Below are 16,360 nucleotides of genomic sequence, written 5' to 3'. Positions count from 1 at the left end.
GATAACTTAAAATACATTTCCTATGTTCGCCCACTCTATGAAGCATGCTAATTAAAGCTGACTCATCGAATTAAGCGTCTGCTTCAAGCCAATTGCATAATTAAAGAACCTTCACAGTAGAGGAATCATGATTTCCTTAAGTATTGCCTAGAAATTCAGTTGAAAACCAATCCAATTATGCTGGTTTCACATGTTTTATATTTTAATTGCCTCTTAAATATTATTTACAAAAATCAACTTTTCACTATATTTCACTATATTTCAGAAAAGGTAAACTAGGATTTTCTATCATGTTCTCAAGCCTCACAATTGAAGTATACTTATATTCTTATAGTAGCCTGTAAAGTCATTATTGATACAAATTTCCTCTATAAATACTTTTATTTCTTAGCTCTAACTTTTTTGCTTGCAGAAGCATTACTTATTGCCTTTCCACTGATGTGTGTTGTAATAACATCCTATTCCATAGACATACCATGCCATGAATTGAAATAAACTACCCAAAACTAATCAACAATTTGTATATATTGCCCATACACATTTTGCCATTAAGTAAGGATATATTTAATCTCTAGTTTCTTAGTCTGCAGATAGCGCCTACATTCATACTAATCTATCTGAAGACTGGGGTATGTATGTATGCATGTATGCATGTATGTATGCATGTATGTATATATGTATATATGCATGTATGTATCAACGGTTTTGTATCACACTGCATTGTAATAGTAAAATCCCTCCAAAGCTACTGAGAATCAGGGAAGTGTGATACAGGGAAAGGAGCTAGTATTAGAGGTGGCCAGGGACAGATTTAAGCTTTTCCAAATCCTAACCTGATCTGAGATATTCTTTGCAATATATACATTCATCATTTTAGGCATAAGGATTTACAATATTAAGTTTACTTGTTTAATGCCGAGAGGAATTCCTAAACATTGAAATCTAAATGAGGTATTAGCAACTAATTCTCAAAATCAAGATAATTATTCACGGATATTAACTTTTTCTTCTACTCCTTTCATTGCTTGAATTCCCTACAGTTCTGTCAATTACAGGCTTAAGAGCCATAATAACATCTATTTTTCAGTTTATTAAAAAATGGTCTGGATTTTGGTTCGGGTCCTTTGTTGAAATTAAACGGCAAACATGTACATTTAAAGGAATATTCAGAAAACTGAAGTTGAAATGTACCTTGTACGTGCTGATGCCGGGTAACTTGAATTGGCAGTTTAGGAACACCTTGAATATTCTGTAAATACATTGAAATCATGCAGTGTCAGAATTAAATGCTTTTACTTCACACAGACAAGATCACTTTAAAATAAATCACACATTTGCAATAAATGATGAAAAACATTTGATGCTGACAGTTTCAAACCAGGGAGGTGGGCTTCTACTTACATGTGTAGGCATTAAAAGTAGCTTTTTCTTGTAGAAAAGTGTATGTTTTACTGATTCTGAATGTAGTTCTTGATATTCCCTCATGAAATGTGTGCAACAGAAAACATCTAACAGTCAGAATACATAAAACGTACATAAAACGTGAGCCCTAAAACCAATTAATAAGATGATTAAAATACAAATTGTGCATAAAAGTCTGATCCACACATTCAAAATAGGATCACAATATAAGGAATCATACAAAAATGTCACCCTTATTTGTGCGCCCCAGCAGTTACTGCCACTTTGGGGGCGCACAAAATGAGGGTGACATTTACTGCGACCAAGCAGAGCGGGGATTGCAGGGGTGTCCCCCGCTCTGCTTGGGCACTGTAACAGGAGTCGGGCTTGCGGGGGACACGAAAGAAAGAAAAAAAAAAGAAAAGCACCATGCAGGGTCAGCTCTAACCCACGTTGGTGGGAGGAGCTGATGCCACAGGGATAGCAGGGTGCAGGCAGCACACACAGAAGTGTGCCGCCGTGAAAGGTAAATTGGGGGTGGGCGGTAGGAAGGGAAAAGCAGACTGTCGCAGTTATGGGCAGCGCAGTGATCACATAGATCCCAATATACCGTTTAATTGAACACTTCTTTAAAAATAGTAAAACACATATAGGACAATATTTCTAATATTGGAGAAATACATTCAATGATTGTAAAAGAACCCATAAAATGTTACTTATTCCCAATGATCATATATCGTCACTTCGTTTCCAAACCAAGATGCAAATTCAATGATTTCACAAATGCTGCAACTGCTATTCCGTCAGAAGTATTCTGTATGTTTAGACACCAAGATCATATGGATTGTTAATTTACCCAGTTTATCGAACATAAAAACGTAGTCATGAAAACCTTTCTCTGGGGGGCCAATGCGGTACAAAACAATATCAAATGTTGGACTTGGTTGAGACACTCCCAGGGGTCATCCACCCAAGAACAGGTCAATGGGCTGTGTTCGTGCTAGTAGAGAGACTCCCAGAACCCCCTTTGTTTCGAATGTTTTAATGTTTCAACTTGTTCTCCTTCATGACAGAATCTACACAGAACATCTGCAACTGTAATTACCCTTTTTCTTAATAACACCTCCCCCGTCGGTAGAGTGTGCCAATGTAATCTCAATAAAAAGACCAATATCACCAATTGGGGAACTGGACCAGAATACCTCGGAACTCCTTGTTTTTTGTCATGGGATAAGTGGTTCATGGAAGGATAAGCATGAAATACATTGATAGTCTCGATCCAGTCTCTATCAAATAAGAACTTTTTCACTTTGTCTGGATTTCCTATAAGTGTCTCCTTATACATTGATAAATCGGACAATATTGAGTCAGATTTACCACCCATTTCCACCAAAAACCTATTTGTTCTACCTGTACCTCCATTATAATCCAAACGATTAACCATTCATACAGGGAATTAGGTACTGGGCTAATCATGTTCCGAAATAGAAATAAAATTCTCCAACATACCAAGACACCTAATGAAAGAATTCCTAACTTATATCTAATGGCAGAAGCCGGGATTGCGTTAGGAAATTTCAGGATGAGTCTCCAGCGCACAGACTCAATAGATTCCATATATTTACAAATTCAAAACCATAAACAAGTTTTGGGACTACCTTCCCCTCATAAAAATTGAGTATTTGTTTGCTGGAAAATTGCCCACATTTCTGATCCAATTTTCTCTTTTGATTGGATAATACTGAGGCTTTTTGCCCTAAAATAGATTGAATACTTAGTGAGGATGGCTGGGCCATAAAGGGAAACCCCAAATAAAGGAAATGTATAGTGTTCGCTATAGTGTATTCTCCGTTGTCCATGCCTGAGCACGACGTTTCCTGCCCCTTGACAACACGATAATCTGGGTTTTACTAGGATTAATAATCAAACCATTCTCGTTTGCATATTTGGAAAAAATAGAAAGTGACAGCTGGAGGCCAACACCAGTGTTATCTAGGAGCAGGAGGGGGGGGGGTGGCCGGCGCGCATGGCGTAAGGACGAGACCTGCCAGCGCTCCTGCCCGGGATCCTGATACGGACTGAATGGTTCGACAAATACTCGACGAACGGTCATGAAATTAATAGCACCACAGAAAGGAACCGATTTCCAACACTCGGTGCTGTTTTCATGAAAAATCGGACTACCAGAACAGGCGGATGGAGAAAGCAAAGTGGAGCCCCCCGACCCACAAGCTGGCGGCGCCCGAGGCTGCGCTGTAGACTGCAGCGATGCGGAGCAGGCAGCCCGTGGGGGGTAGGGAGCGCGGGCGGCTACCCTCAAACTCACCCAACAGGGGCTCCCTGAGAAGCACCAATGACCACCGTAGGACACATCCTGTGACCCTGCACCCTTCCACATGGGCCGAACCAGAGACGGTTTTGGCGGGCGCGAAGCCCCGAGGCGGAAGAAGGCGTCAGCAACGAGCGGCCATGAGGAACGGACACCGCCCAGTGGGACACCTGCTGACGAGGCATCGAGGGAGAGCCGGTGCTGCAAACACCCGGAGCGGGCTGGAAGAAAAAACCTGCCGGGACGACAGGCCCGACGGACCTGCAGAAGAGGTGGATCGACCTCCAGGAACCGCAGGAGGTACGGCCAGAGACCGAAGAGGGATGCAGCCCAACACAGAACGGTGAGCCTGGGTACGGACGCATCCTGCTAGGAAACAAGGAGGCCAGTAGAGCGACGGAACGGAGGGGCCCGGGCGTAATCCGGAGAGCCTGGGGGGCTCTGCAACAACGCAGCAGCGTACGGGCAGAAGGTAGGCCCCACACGAGGATTAACCCGTATGTTGCATGAACTCCGGCAGCCCGCGCCCTAAACTCCAAGAACATGGCCACCATCCAACGGACAGCCCAGCAACACTAGCGTTGCGACGGCCTGGAAGTAGGAAGGCACAGGCACCATACCTACCACCTGGGACGGAAGGAAAGCGGCACTGTAGGGGGCAAGACACAGAGAAAATCAAACCTCTTCAGAGGGCTCTGGGCGCAGAAGGTTAGCGCACTCCAGGCCCACAGTAGCAAAGGCTGAGACAGCAAGGGGCTGAAGCCACGACTGTCCAGCTACAGAAAGCAATCGCTGCTGCCGCCAATCCGGAATAACACTGCTCTGGGCACGCACAATAGTGTGGAGAAGCCACACACTTCAGCGGCCAATAACACAATGACCACCTGATCCTGAAGCGATAGCTGTTCAAATCGCAGCCAGTAGACGGGCGAGCACCACCGACACGAGGTAGCAAACTGAATGCCCAGAGACAGGAGATGTCACCCCCCAAGGGCAAAGCGAAAACTGCAACAATGGACTCCTACACGACGGTTAGACCCAAACAACAGCAGGAAGCAAGGACTGCAGAGGAGCTACCAACCCAGGAAGAAGAACCTACGAACGCGCAAGTACTGCAGGCCATAGCAACGTTACGCACCTCTATTGAAACTAGAATAGATGAAGTAAAATCGGACATGCAGTTGATAAGGCAGGATGCCCGCGCAATCTCACCGAGAGAGTGACCACAGCTCAGGCTGCCCTACACGACAATGTAGAAAGCACGTAGGATCTCAAATCTAAGGTCCAGGACCTGGAACTGAAGGTAGCACGGCTGGAGGCGAGGGCAGAGGATGCGGAAGGGCGAGCCTGTCGCAACAACATTCGAATCCTGGGGGTCCCGCAGGGAATGGAGGGCCCGGACCCAATAGAATTTATTGAGACAATGCTACAACAGGAAATTGGGGCCGGCAACCTGACCCAGGGATTCTCGATAGAACGAGCCCACAGATCTCTGCAAAAAAGACCTCCCCCGGGCTCGCATCCGCACACAATGATCGCAAAAGTCCTAAATTTCCACGACAGAGAGACAATACTGCGATTCTCGAGAGAAGGAGGGGAAATCAAGAGACCGGATGCTAAGATAGTCATGTATCCGGACTACACTCCCATAGTGCAAAGGGCAAGGAACTCATTCATCCCGGTGAAAGCAAGACTACGAGAACTCAACCTCAAGTACATGCTAATGTACCCGTCGCGCATCAAGGTAATATACAAAGGAAAAGCCATCTTCCTACAATCTCCCGCGGCAGCGAATATGTGGCTCGAGCACAACAACCTCGCAGATGACAAAGAAGGGTCAATGAAGGAGATCACAGGCCACTGAACAATCAAAAGCAACAGGAAACGACCGATGCTCGCACAATGCAGGAAAAACCGCGGCACCACACCAAGAACCACAGTAATATGAAAGCAACATCGGGCAGGAGCGCACCAGCACACACGAGTGCTGATGACGTCGACATACCCCTTCAGGAAATGTGGAGGCCGACCGCCAACACACAACCCGCACCGGGAGGCCTGGAAATGCCCAAAAGGCTCGGGAGGCCATGAGCGCTGCAAGTTCGAAGCAACTGCTGGGGGCAGTTCAAAGTTGCACAGTTTGTTGTTCTCATTCACTAGAATGAACGTTACTATTGTTGGTAAGTCTCCAGATGGACCGGGGGGGAGGGGGGAATCGAATGGAAGACAGGGGGCCTGGGCTCTAACCCACGTACAGGAAGGGGCTTCAACACCAGAGCCGCGATCACAAATGAGACAGAGGGGGGTGCAGGACAAAGGTAATATCCCTTTTGAACCACCATGACCTCAACAGCAATTCAAATAATGACATGGAATGTGAGGGGTCTGAGAACATACCTTCGCAGAAACAGAATTAAGACCTACCTATACAGAAAAGGGGTGATGATAGCACTGCTACAGGAGACCCACTGCACGGCAGACTCTGTCACTAAACTCCAAACTCACCGGGGGGACAGGGATTTGGCACCACTTATTCCAAATATGAAAGAGGAGTTTACACCTGGATACACCCACAGCTCCCATTCCGCCTGGTCAAATCAGAGATAGACCCAGGAGGCAGATTCGTAAAGTTATGGGGGCACATTGAACAGACGGAATTATGCATCATGAACTCCTACTTCCCCAACAACATACCGGCCCGCTTGAACTCACTGTATCCCAGAATTACGCAACACAGAAGCGGCCTGTTCATCTGGGGGGGAGACCTCAATTGTGTACACGATCCAACACTGGACAGGTCCATACCCCATTTGAAAGGCCCACCGGCAGCAACAACAGCACTGACCGCAATGATAGACAGGCTGGATCTGGCAGATGTATGGCGAGAAACACATCCAACAACGAGAGGCTACTCATACTACTCGTCCCCGCATAATCTACACACGAGATTAGACTACATCCTTATAGGCAGGGAACACTTACCCCAAGTGGAAGAGGCACAGTACCTAGGGAGAACCATCTCTGACCATTCCCCACTTTTAGTGAAATGGAACCACAATGGCCCAAGACCCCCGATCCCCATGTGGAAAATGCCTGTACGGACCCAGAATCTATAGACAACTACATAGAAGTTAACACGGGCAGCGTGGAACTCCGAAGTACAGAACGGGACGCTCTAAAAACAGTGATAAGGGGGGAAACAGTTGCAAAGGCCGGGGGAATCAGGAAAATACTCAGGAAAGAATTAGACCAGGTGAAGAAGGAGATTGAAAGGCGGGAGGCCACCCCCACAGGCACTCAGCAGGGAGAAATTGAACTCCAGAAACTCAGGGAGAAGAATGCAACCGCTTGGAGCAGGCTAGAAAAGTTTGACTACACTGCCAAAACAAACAGAGCACATGTAGAGGCGGACAGACCGGGCAGGCTACTGGCCTGGCTCTCCCAAAAGGAACATCCCAGACACTCCACCACTACACTGCGGGATGAAGAGGGGAACACGCATCACATACAGCAGGACATAAAGAACACCTTTAAATGCTTCTACGAGCACCTATACTCCCACAAAGAACAGGTTTCCCAAGAACAGATAATGGACACACTGGACGTGAAAGGGCTCCCCAAGATGTCCCCGGAACAGGCCAACACACTAGAAACAGACATTACACCCGAAGACATAACTGAGGCCATTAGGTCCCTGGCCACGCGCAAGGCACCTGGCACAGACGGACTGCCCTCAGAATTTTCTAAAGCTTATGAGCCCTCCCTGAAGCCCCTGTTACATGAGGTATACCAGGAAGCATACGAGAGGGGGATACTACCTGAGAGCATGAGAGAAACACTGGTGGTCCCGATCCTCAAGCCCAATAAACCGGCGGACCGGTGTGACTCCTACCGCCCACCAGCGATGCTTAATGATGATGTGAAAATCTTAACCACAATATTAGCTAAGCGGCTGTCCAGAATTATAGGAGACATAATACACACCGATCAGTGCGGCTTTGTACCAGGCCGCAATACATCCATGAACTTGCATAGGCTGCAACACATTATAGCGCACACCGACAACAAGTGCACTACTATCCCTGGATGCCATAAAGGCGTTTGATTCCATATATTGGGAGTGGCTAGTGGCTGTACTCAAGGAATTTGGCTTTGGACCGGGGTTTATTAGATGGATCACAATACTATAGGCTAAGCCGAGAGCAAGGGTGAAATCTGGGAAACACGTGTCAGAGGCCTGGGGCATACAAAGAGGGACCAGGCAGGGCTGGCCACTGTCCCCAATGTTGTACATACTGGGACTGGAGCCCATAGCCATTTACTTCAGAAAGCAATTTTTCGATGCCGGTATAAGGCTGGGAGGAATAGATCACGTCATCTCACTTTATGCAGATGATTTACTCATATACGTTAGGAACCCAAAACACAATGGGCCCACCATGCTAGATGATTTGGATAATTACTCCAGGGTCTCAGGAATCCAATTCAACAAGCCAAAATCCTGCCTGTTCCCCCTAGCGGCCCTGAGACATGAGGACATGGAGGCACTCCCGGCAGTGGGGATAAGATGGCAGACCACATTGTTCCGATATCTCGGAATCCAAATAAAGCACACCCCTGCACTGATGCACGAGCACAACACAAAAGCAGCACTCCCAGCTCTGCGTAAATCAATGAACTTCTGGCCGAAACACCCCCTGTCAATGATGGGACGGGCCTTGATAGTCAAGATGATTGTACGACCAAGGTTCTTGTACAGGTTCCAGAATGTGCATTACTATATTAACAAACCCTTCTTCCGACTGCTTGAGACGTTAATAAAAGAGTTCCTATGGGGGAAAACAGACACAGACTAGCGCTGTCGACGTTAGCCCTACCACACAGCCAGGGAGGAATCCAACTTCCGAATCTGGAAAAATATTACCTCGCAGCCCAGCTAAGCTTTGTGACAAAATGGCTAGCCGATGAGCCCACATCTTAAACGCCCCTGCTGCAAGCAATGATCCTTCCGTACCAACTGAAAGAACTGGTCTGGACACCCTCACATCTATTGGGAATGTACCCCCCTAGCCGCCCTGGGGAAAAAGATATGGTACAGAACGAAAATGCTCACCCACTCACGGAACACCTATGCACCAGAAGTACCACTGCTCGCAGACCTTTGCAAAAGGGCCACAGACCTGAAACAAATCAGATTATGGGAAAGAGAAGGGGTCTACACCTGGGGAGACCTTTGCGAAGAGGGCACCTTCAAAGAGTTTGCCTCACTACAAGAAATAGACGGCATCCACACAGGCCAGTTACTATGGTATCAAAGGGTTTGCACTACAGCACGACGCAAATGGGATACGTGGCCTGAAGAACCGGACTCGGACCCATTCTTAACGATGCTATATAACCTTGGGAAGGGCAGCAGACCAATATCCCAAATATATGGCCATTTGAGTGACATACCCAACCCCCGGAGCATGGAAATGAAAAACAAATGTGAAAGGGACATAGGCAGAGAAATGACAGAGGGTGAGTGGAGCTGAGTGCTCACATTTCCCAAAGAAGTCTCAAGAAACCACAGATTCCGACAGATACAGCTGAACATACTGCACCGAACTTACCTGACCCCACACCGAATTTAACAAGCAAGTTCAGCCGAACTGCACCTGGTGCATGGGGGAAGAGGCCGACATGATACATATGCTGTGGGAATGCCAAACAAGGTCGCTGTGGGGCAAAGTAAAACAGACGTGCGTGAAGGCAGGCATGAACAAATACAAATGGACACCAGAGGAGTGCCTATTAGGAACTTACCCCAGATTGGCCAAGCTTAAGCACACGGTACGACTCATGACCTTGGCATGCATACTGACCAAAAGAACCATTGCCATGTCCTGGAAAAACCAGTGGGGCCACAATACAAAATATGGCACAGTGAAACAGAGCAATGGGTGTTAGCTGAGACCAAAGCTTGGGAGGAATGCATCACCAGATCCACTGATGAATCCAGCAGGGCACTCGAGGCATGGAGAGAACTCACCAGACATATGTTCTACCCCTCTGACGATAAGCCCCATGAACTAAAGGCCCCAGGCTAAGCATACCCGCAGAATAAAAAAGGGCAATCCAGGTGAGGCCACTGGAGATAAAGCTGGCCCTCTGAGGACATCCCCCCACCCCCTTTAAACCGTCTGACTATCCCCCACCCCCTCCCGAGACAAGAGACACAGAACTGTAAGAACAGAACATGGAGACAGTTGTTGTTTATAATAATGTTTAATGTTACGTTAAAATGCATTGCGATCATATATGTGCACGGCACTTTTGAATGTCATGTAACTGATATCACTGAAAAATGGCAATAAACAACTTTGAAAATAAATCAAGGAGCAGGAAATCTTCTGCATAGTATAACCACGATATTCGAAAGTTTCCCAATTTAGGAGAAATCAAACTTGACTCAGATAGATATTCCTCAACGTCTGAGACATAAAGGTTAAAGAGGCAGGGGGCAAGTATGCACCCTTGCCTCAAACCTACCTTGGTCACGATTCTCCAGGACATAACCCCTTCAAGATTTAATCTAATACAAACTCCTGCATTCTCATAAAGAGCAATAATGGGTTTTAAGAGACCCCCGGCAACCCCCACCTAGCCAATTTAGACCATAAACGACTACGTTAACAATGTTAAAGGCCACCAAGAGATTGATCGATAACACATACATACAACTTGGAGAATCACTCCATATAGATTCCTGGATTGCCCTTAAAACTAGACCATTAATGTTCATTGAGTGGCTCTTCAGGAAACCTGTTTGCATTGTCTTCAATCGTTGCTTGGTCGCAACCCGTTGATTAAGGGGAATAAGAAGAAGAGACGCCAACATTTTACAGTCTGTGTCTATCAATGAAATAGGGCAGCCATTTTTGGCTCATTTCTTTCACCCGTCTTAAAAATAGGTACCACGTGGGCAGTTTGCCAAGACAAAGGCAACACCCTTAGTTGAGCCATACTTTTAAACAGCATGGTTAGTGCATGAGACAAATTTGTTGGGCCAGCTTAAAATGTATTATTTGTTAACCCTTTAGGTCCAGCCTCAAGTGGTACAACCCTCTCTACTTGCTAATAAGGCCAGGCTCCTCCGCCCAACCTCAAAGCCTGCATCCACTACAAGTACTACCAATACAGTGGCCAATAAAGTACTTAACCCCTCATACAATTGTACTGCCTCCATACCAAATGTGATTCCACATGTGCCCACCACCACTGAAAATGAGCCCCCCAGTGTAAAATCTGTGGTGTGCAATTCTTCTACCACCATTTTGAATGCTATTGTGCCAAATGCTACTCCACATGTGTCCACCACCACCGAAAATGAGCCCTCCAGTGTAAAATCTGTGGTGTGCAATTCTTCTACCACCATTTTGAATGCTATTGTGCCAAATGCTACTCCACCTGTGTCCACCACCACCGAAAATGAGCCCCCAGTGTAAAATCTGTGCTGTGCAATTCTACCACCATTTTGAATGCTATTGTGCCAAATGCTACTCCACCTGGGTCCACCACCACCGAAAATGAGCCCCCCAGTGTAAAATCTGTGATGTACAATTCTTCTACCACCATTTTGAATGCTATTGTGCCAAATGCTACTCCACCTGTGTCCACCACCACCGAAAATGAGCCCCCCAGTGTAAAATCTGTGGTGTGCAATTCTTCTACCACCATTTTGAATGCTATTGTGCCAAATGCTACTCCACCTGTGTCCACCACCACCGAATATGAGCACCCCAGTGTAAAATCTGTGGTGTGCAATTCTTCTACCACCATTTTGAATGCTATTGAGCCAAATACTACTCCACATGTGTCCACCACCACTGAAAATGAAATGAGCCCCCCAGTGTAAAATCTGTGATGTGCAACTCCCCAAACACCCACAGCGCAACCACCCCCTTCACCTCACCCTCCCTCCCTCCTCATGAACCCCCCCCACCAGCCACTACTGAACCCCACCTGAAATGCGCCATGATTAACGCTAGGTTCGTCAATGCCCACGCTCTAGACATCCACGACCTTCTAACCTCCCATGACCTAGATTTACTCATGATCTCTGAAACATGGCTACATGAGGCCTCCGGCCCGGCGCTTTCCCTCGCCCTACACCCTGGCTATTCCATCACCAGACAAGATCGCCTCTCTAAAGGTGGAGGTGTAGCTATTATTGCCAGAGACTGCCTCTCTATTAGAAAGGTAGAGAAATCCCTGAACAACAACAGCGACTACCTCCAAGTCAAAATAACCCTCTCTCCCCACTGCACCATTACTATGTACACTGTCTACCGCCCTCCAGGCCCAACAGGAGACTTTCAAGCCTCTCTCACCCACCTCCTCTCTGACAACCTCAAAAAACAGTCCAAAGCCATTCTCCTTGGGGATGTCAACCTAGGGCTCCTGGATAGTAAGGACGTAGCAGCCAAATCCCTTGACTCAGCCCTCAAGGCTCTAGGCTACAAGAACACCATCCTTAGCCCAACTCACACCCAGGGCAGAACGCTCGATTGGATCGCACAACACAACTGCCCACTCATTATCACAGGAAACACTCCCACCCCATGGTCTGACCACCACATCATCACCTTTAGCATCCTCACCACTAGCTCCCCTGCTGCCCCCTCACCTCAACCGCTCCCACCCTGCCTCGCCAGAAGCTCCCGCCAGCTCACTAAGGAAAGGCTACTGCCCTTCCTCCAAGGTCCAGCCTTCAGACCACCTTTTTCTTCAGACCCAGAAACACTCGCAACAACCTATGATGCTGTCATCAAAGCAGCTATCAACTCCATTGCCCCTCTCAAACATCGCAAATCCAAGCCCACTACCCACTCCAACTCTTGGTTCACCCCTGAACTCCTCACACTCCGCAACGAGAAAAAAGCTGCACTCACACAGTGGCAAACGTCCCACTCTGACAAAGATAAGATGATCTTTAAAGCCCTATCCACCAAATACAAAAAGGCAATCACCCAAGCAAAGGCCAAATTTTTTGAATCCAGAATCTCGGAAGCCCAATCTAGCACAAAAGAAATCTTCGCCATTTTTAGGGAGCTCGAGACACCCACTCCCACCCCCCAGAATTTCACCAAAGACAAAGACTGGTGTGATGAAATACAAACGGCCATGCAAACCAAATTAAGCCTCCTCAAAAACAAAATACTAGCCACCAAACAAACCTTACCTAGTAAGCATAGACATTTCCCACCACCTACCCCAGACCCCCCCCTACCCTTCTCCTTCAAACCCATTCAGGAAAAATACATCATCAACATAATGAGGAACATCAAACCCTCTAACTGCAAAGGTGATGCATGCCCAGCCTCCATTATCAAAGACTGCACGGAAGCGCTAGCTCCCTTCCTAACAGCCTTTGTTAATGCCTCCTTTACCACAGGGAAAGTCCCCGCCTCCCTCAAGGAAGCTTGGGTCTGCCCTCTTTTAAAAAAGCCAACTCTCGACCCCACCTCCCCCAACAACTACAGACCCATCACCACTGTCCCATTCCTCCTCAAAATATTGGACAAAGCAGCCTACCTACAGGTTCAGCACTTCATTGAAGAGAACAAACTCCTTTGACTCCGCCAATCTGGTTTCCGCCCCAGACACGGGACCGAAACCGCCCTACTTGACCTGAAAAACCAGATGGACGATGCTAGAGACATGGGTAAACCAGCACTTCTCCTACTCCTTGACCTATCCGCGGCCTTCGACCTCATTGATCATGGCGTCCTATGCCACCACCTCTCCTCCACTGCCAAATTTTCCCCAGAGGCCACAGCATGGATCACCTCCTTCTTACAAGAAAGAACCATGCAAGTATTCTCTGACCTAGCCGCCGCATCACCAACCATCATACTCTGTGGTGTGCCCCAAGGCTCCTGCCTCTCCCCCACCCTATACAACATCTTCACACGACCCCTCTTCCTCATCCTCGACGCTATGGGCATCTCCTACACCAACTACGCCGACGACACTCAGATCCTCCTCACCCTCACAGGTAACTATGACACTGACTCCCTGACCCTCAACAACCTCTACAACACCATCCAAGCCTGGATGGCAGACAACGGCCTATGCCTCAACTCTGACAAGACAGAGCTCCTCCTGGTAGGTTCCCCCGACTCGCTAAAAAATCTAGATGCCCAATTCAGTCACTTCACCATTGACTCCATTAAAATTCCTGTCTCAGATTCTGTCAAAACTCTGGGAGTCTACCTGGATTCCAGCCTATACATGGATAGACAAGTCAACGCAATAGCCTCCACAGGTGCTTATCATGCCAAACTTATCAACGCAGTCAGACCCTTTCTCTCCAAAGAGAACTGCACCAACATAGCCAGAGCCATCACCGGCTCTAGGCTAGACTACTGCAACGTACTCTTTCTAGGAACCTCCAATAAAAACTTAGAGAGACTACAAGTCATACAAAACAATGCTCTCCGGGCAGCCGAAGGCATTGCTAAAAGAGAACACATTTCGGAGGCCAGAAAACTAGCCCACTGGCTCCCAATAAAGGAAAGGATCGTATTCAAAGCCCTGACACTGACACACAAGTGCATTCACCTCACTGCTCCTGCCTACCTCTCACAAAGGATCCACCCCGTCTCCACTACCAGGCCAACCAGACCACCGTACACCAACATGCTCTCTGTGCCACTAGTAAAAAGAGTCAGAGCGGGCAGATCCAGCTTCCCTTATTTCGCACCCACTCACTGGAATGCCTTACCTCCCACTATCCGAGGTGAGGCCTCCCTCACCACCTTCCGCAAAACTCTGAAATCTACCCTCTTCACATAAGGCCCGTCACATCAGCATGAATAATTATCATATAAATTGTAATATATGACCAAATGCAATATCTGTAACAATAGTATGATGTTTTGTAGTATTCATAATGTGTTAACAATCGCTATCTTGCCTGTACCCTGTAACTAAGTTATTGCAAGTAACAGCGCCTCAATGCCCCTGGGCTGCTTGCGCGCTATATAAATATAAATAAATAAATAAATATTTTAGACTTTTTTACCAATTTTAAGGCCATGTAAAACTCGATATTGATCTGCCATGCATTGTCAACACCGCTACTCACTGAGTTGTTAATTCCTCCACTATCAACAGAGTCTAGACCATATAAGTTTATAAAGTTATTTACCCATTGGGATTCTGAAACTGCATTTAATTGGGAAGTAGTAAGAAATTAATCCTCCGCGTTTATCAAAGCACAAAAAGCTAAGTAAGATACACAATATAGCTTCAGCATCGTTTTGTAACATAGTAGCCTATTGCAACTTACAAAAGTTTCTATATTTTTGTTTCATATTTTTAATTTGGCTTGTTTTGGTAATTTGTTCCATAGGAGATAACTTAATTTTCCTGATATTATTATGCATCCAACGCTTTTCTTTGGCAAGCTGATCATCATAAATATGTTGGTGTTTAGATCATTTCTCAGTCACTCTGAACATAGAGTTGGATTGAACTATATCCATCAAATTACCCAGAAACAACTCAAAACAATGGGAATTAAACATTTGCATCTTCCATTCCAGAGTGCTAAATTTCATCATTCCATCGAACTCTTTATTCAGCAACCCAATATTGTAAAGGAACCAACAAATAGCTTTACCACCCCCAATTGTTCTAATATTTACTGCCCTCCCTCAAACAGTAATATTCACAATGATGTCAAAGTCCACTTTTAACATGCTGTGATCGCTCCAATTGTTTCATTATATTGAGGCCCAGACAGCAATACGATAGATAGGTATCGACAAAGATATTGTCAAGAGTTGACTTACTGTCCCCTCTAAACCACACTGGTTTGAGGGATACCACCCCTCTTTATTCCTGATTCAAACATACAAGACCAATATAGGACAAGGCCAGATACAATTTTTCAAATGGATTGGTTTTTAAAATTCGATGAGACATATCTGGCAAAGGGCCCCACGGCTCATCCTCCAGGCCCATGGTACAGCAATTTGCATTAAGGTCACTCACAAGGATGACCCTACCATTACGAACAGAATTTTGTCAGCACTGAATTGCTTCAGTAATCACATCGAGAAAGAAATTCAGCTCAACCACCCCTTTATGCCAATAGATGTTAACTATAAATAGTCTGAGACGTGCTTCTACTGAAGAAAGTGCTAATGCCATAACCCCAAAAGGCAGGTTCGAAATGGGTGTAGCTGTCACCCGTAGAGTGGATTTTATAGAAATCACCAACCCTCCCAAGACCCCACCTGTGCTGCTGTGCTTATCCAGCTGGGAAACAACCTGGAAACTGTCTAGCATCGGGAAATCCACTAACCAGTTTTCTTGAAGGAGAATGCAATTGAAGTCCTTTAACATAGATACAGCATCCAAGTTCATAAATAGATGGCTACTTCCCCTCGAGTTCCAAGACAAGATTTTAAGTGCTATATGCCCCTGCTCCAGGCCACTATCCCTCTGAGATTTGCTGTTCTGGTCTTCTCCACAGAGAGGATGTAACAGAAGCCCAGTCAATCTCATTCCAATATTGTCGATCAGCTTGGTCCCTTATCTGTCTCCGACCTGGACCCTCTGAATTTAAAACAATTTTTA

General features: G+C 46.4%; 1 protein-coding gene across 1 annotated transcript in view; it reads right to left on the bottom strand.

Moving 5' to 3' along the window:
- The window catches only part of POLN (DNA polymerase nu), a 1,535,958-nt gene that overhangs the window by 472,095 nt on the left and 1,047,503 nt on the right, over positions 1 to 16,360 (bottom strand). The window contains exon 14 of the mRNA XM_069630227.1: positions 1,192 to 1,249. Within this exon, the coding sequence (XP_069486328.1) occupies positions 1,192 to 1,249 (58 nt within the window). The remainder of the gene's footprint in view (positions 1 to 1,191; positions 1,250 to 16,360) is intronic.

Source organism: Ambystoma mexicanum, chromosome 6q, assembly GCF_040938575.1.
Source record: "Ambystoma mexicanum isolate Mex_15411 chromosome 6q, UKY_AmexF1_1, whole genome shotgun sequence".
NCBI lineage: Eukaryota > Metazoa > Chordata > Amphibia > Caudata > Ambystomatidae > Ambystoma > Ambystoma mexicanum.
This window is presented reverse-complemented; position numbering and strand designations above follow the sequence as displayed.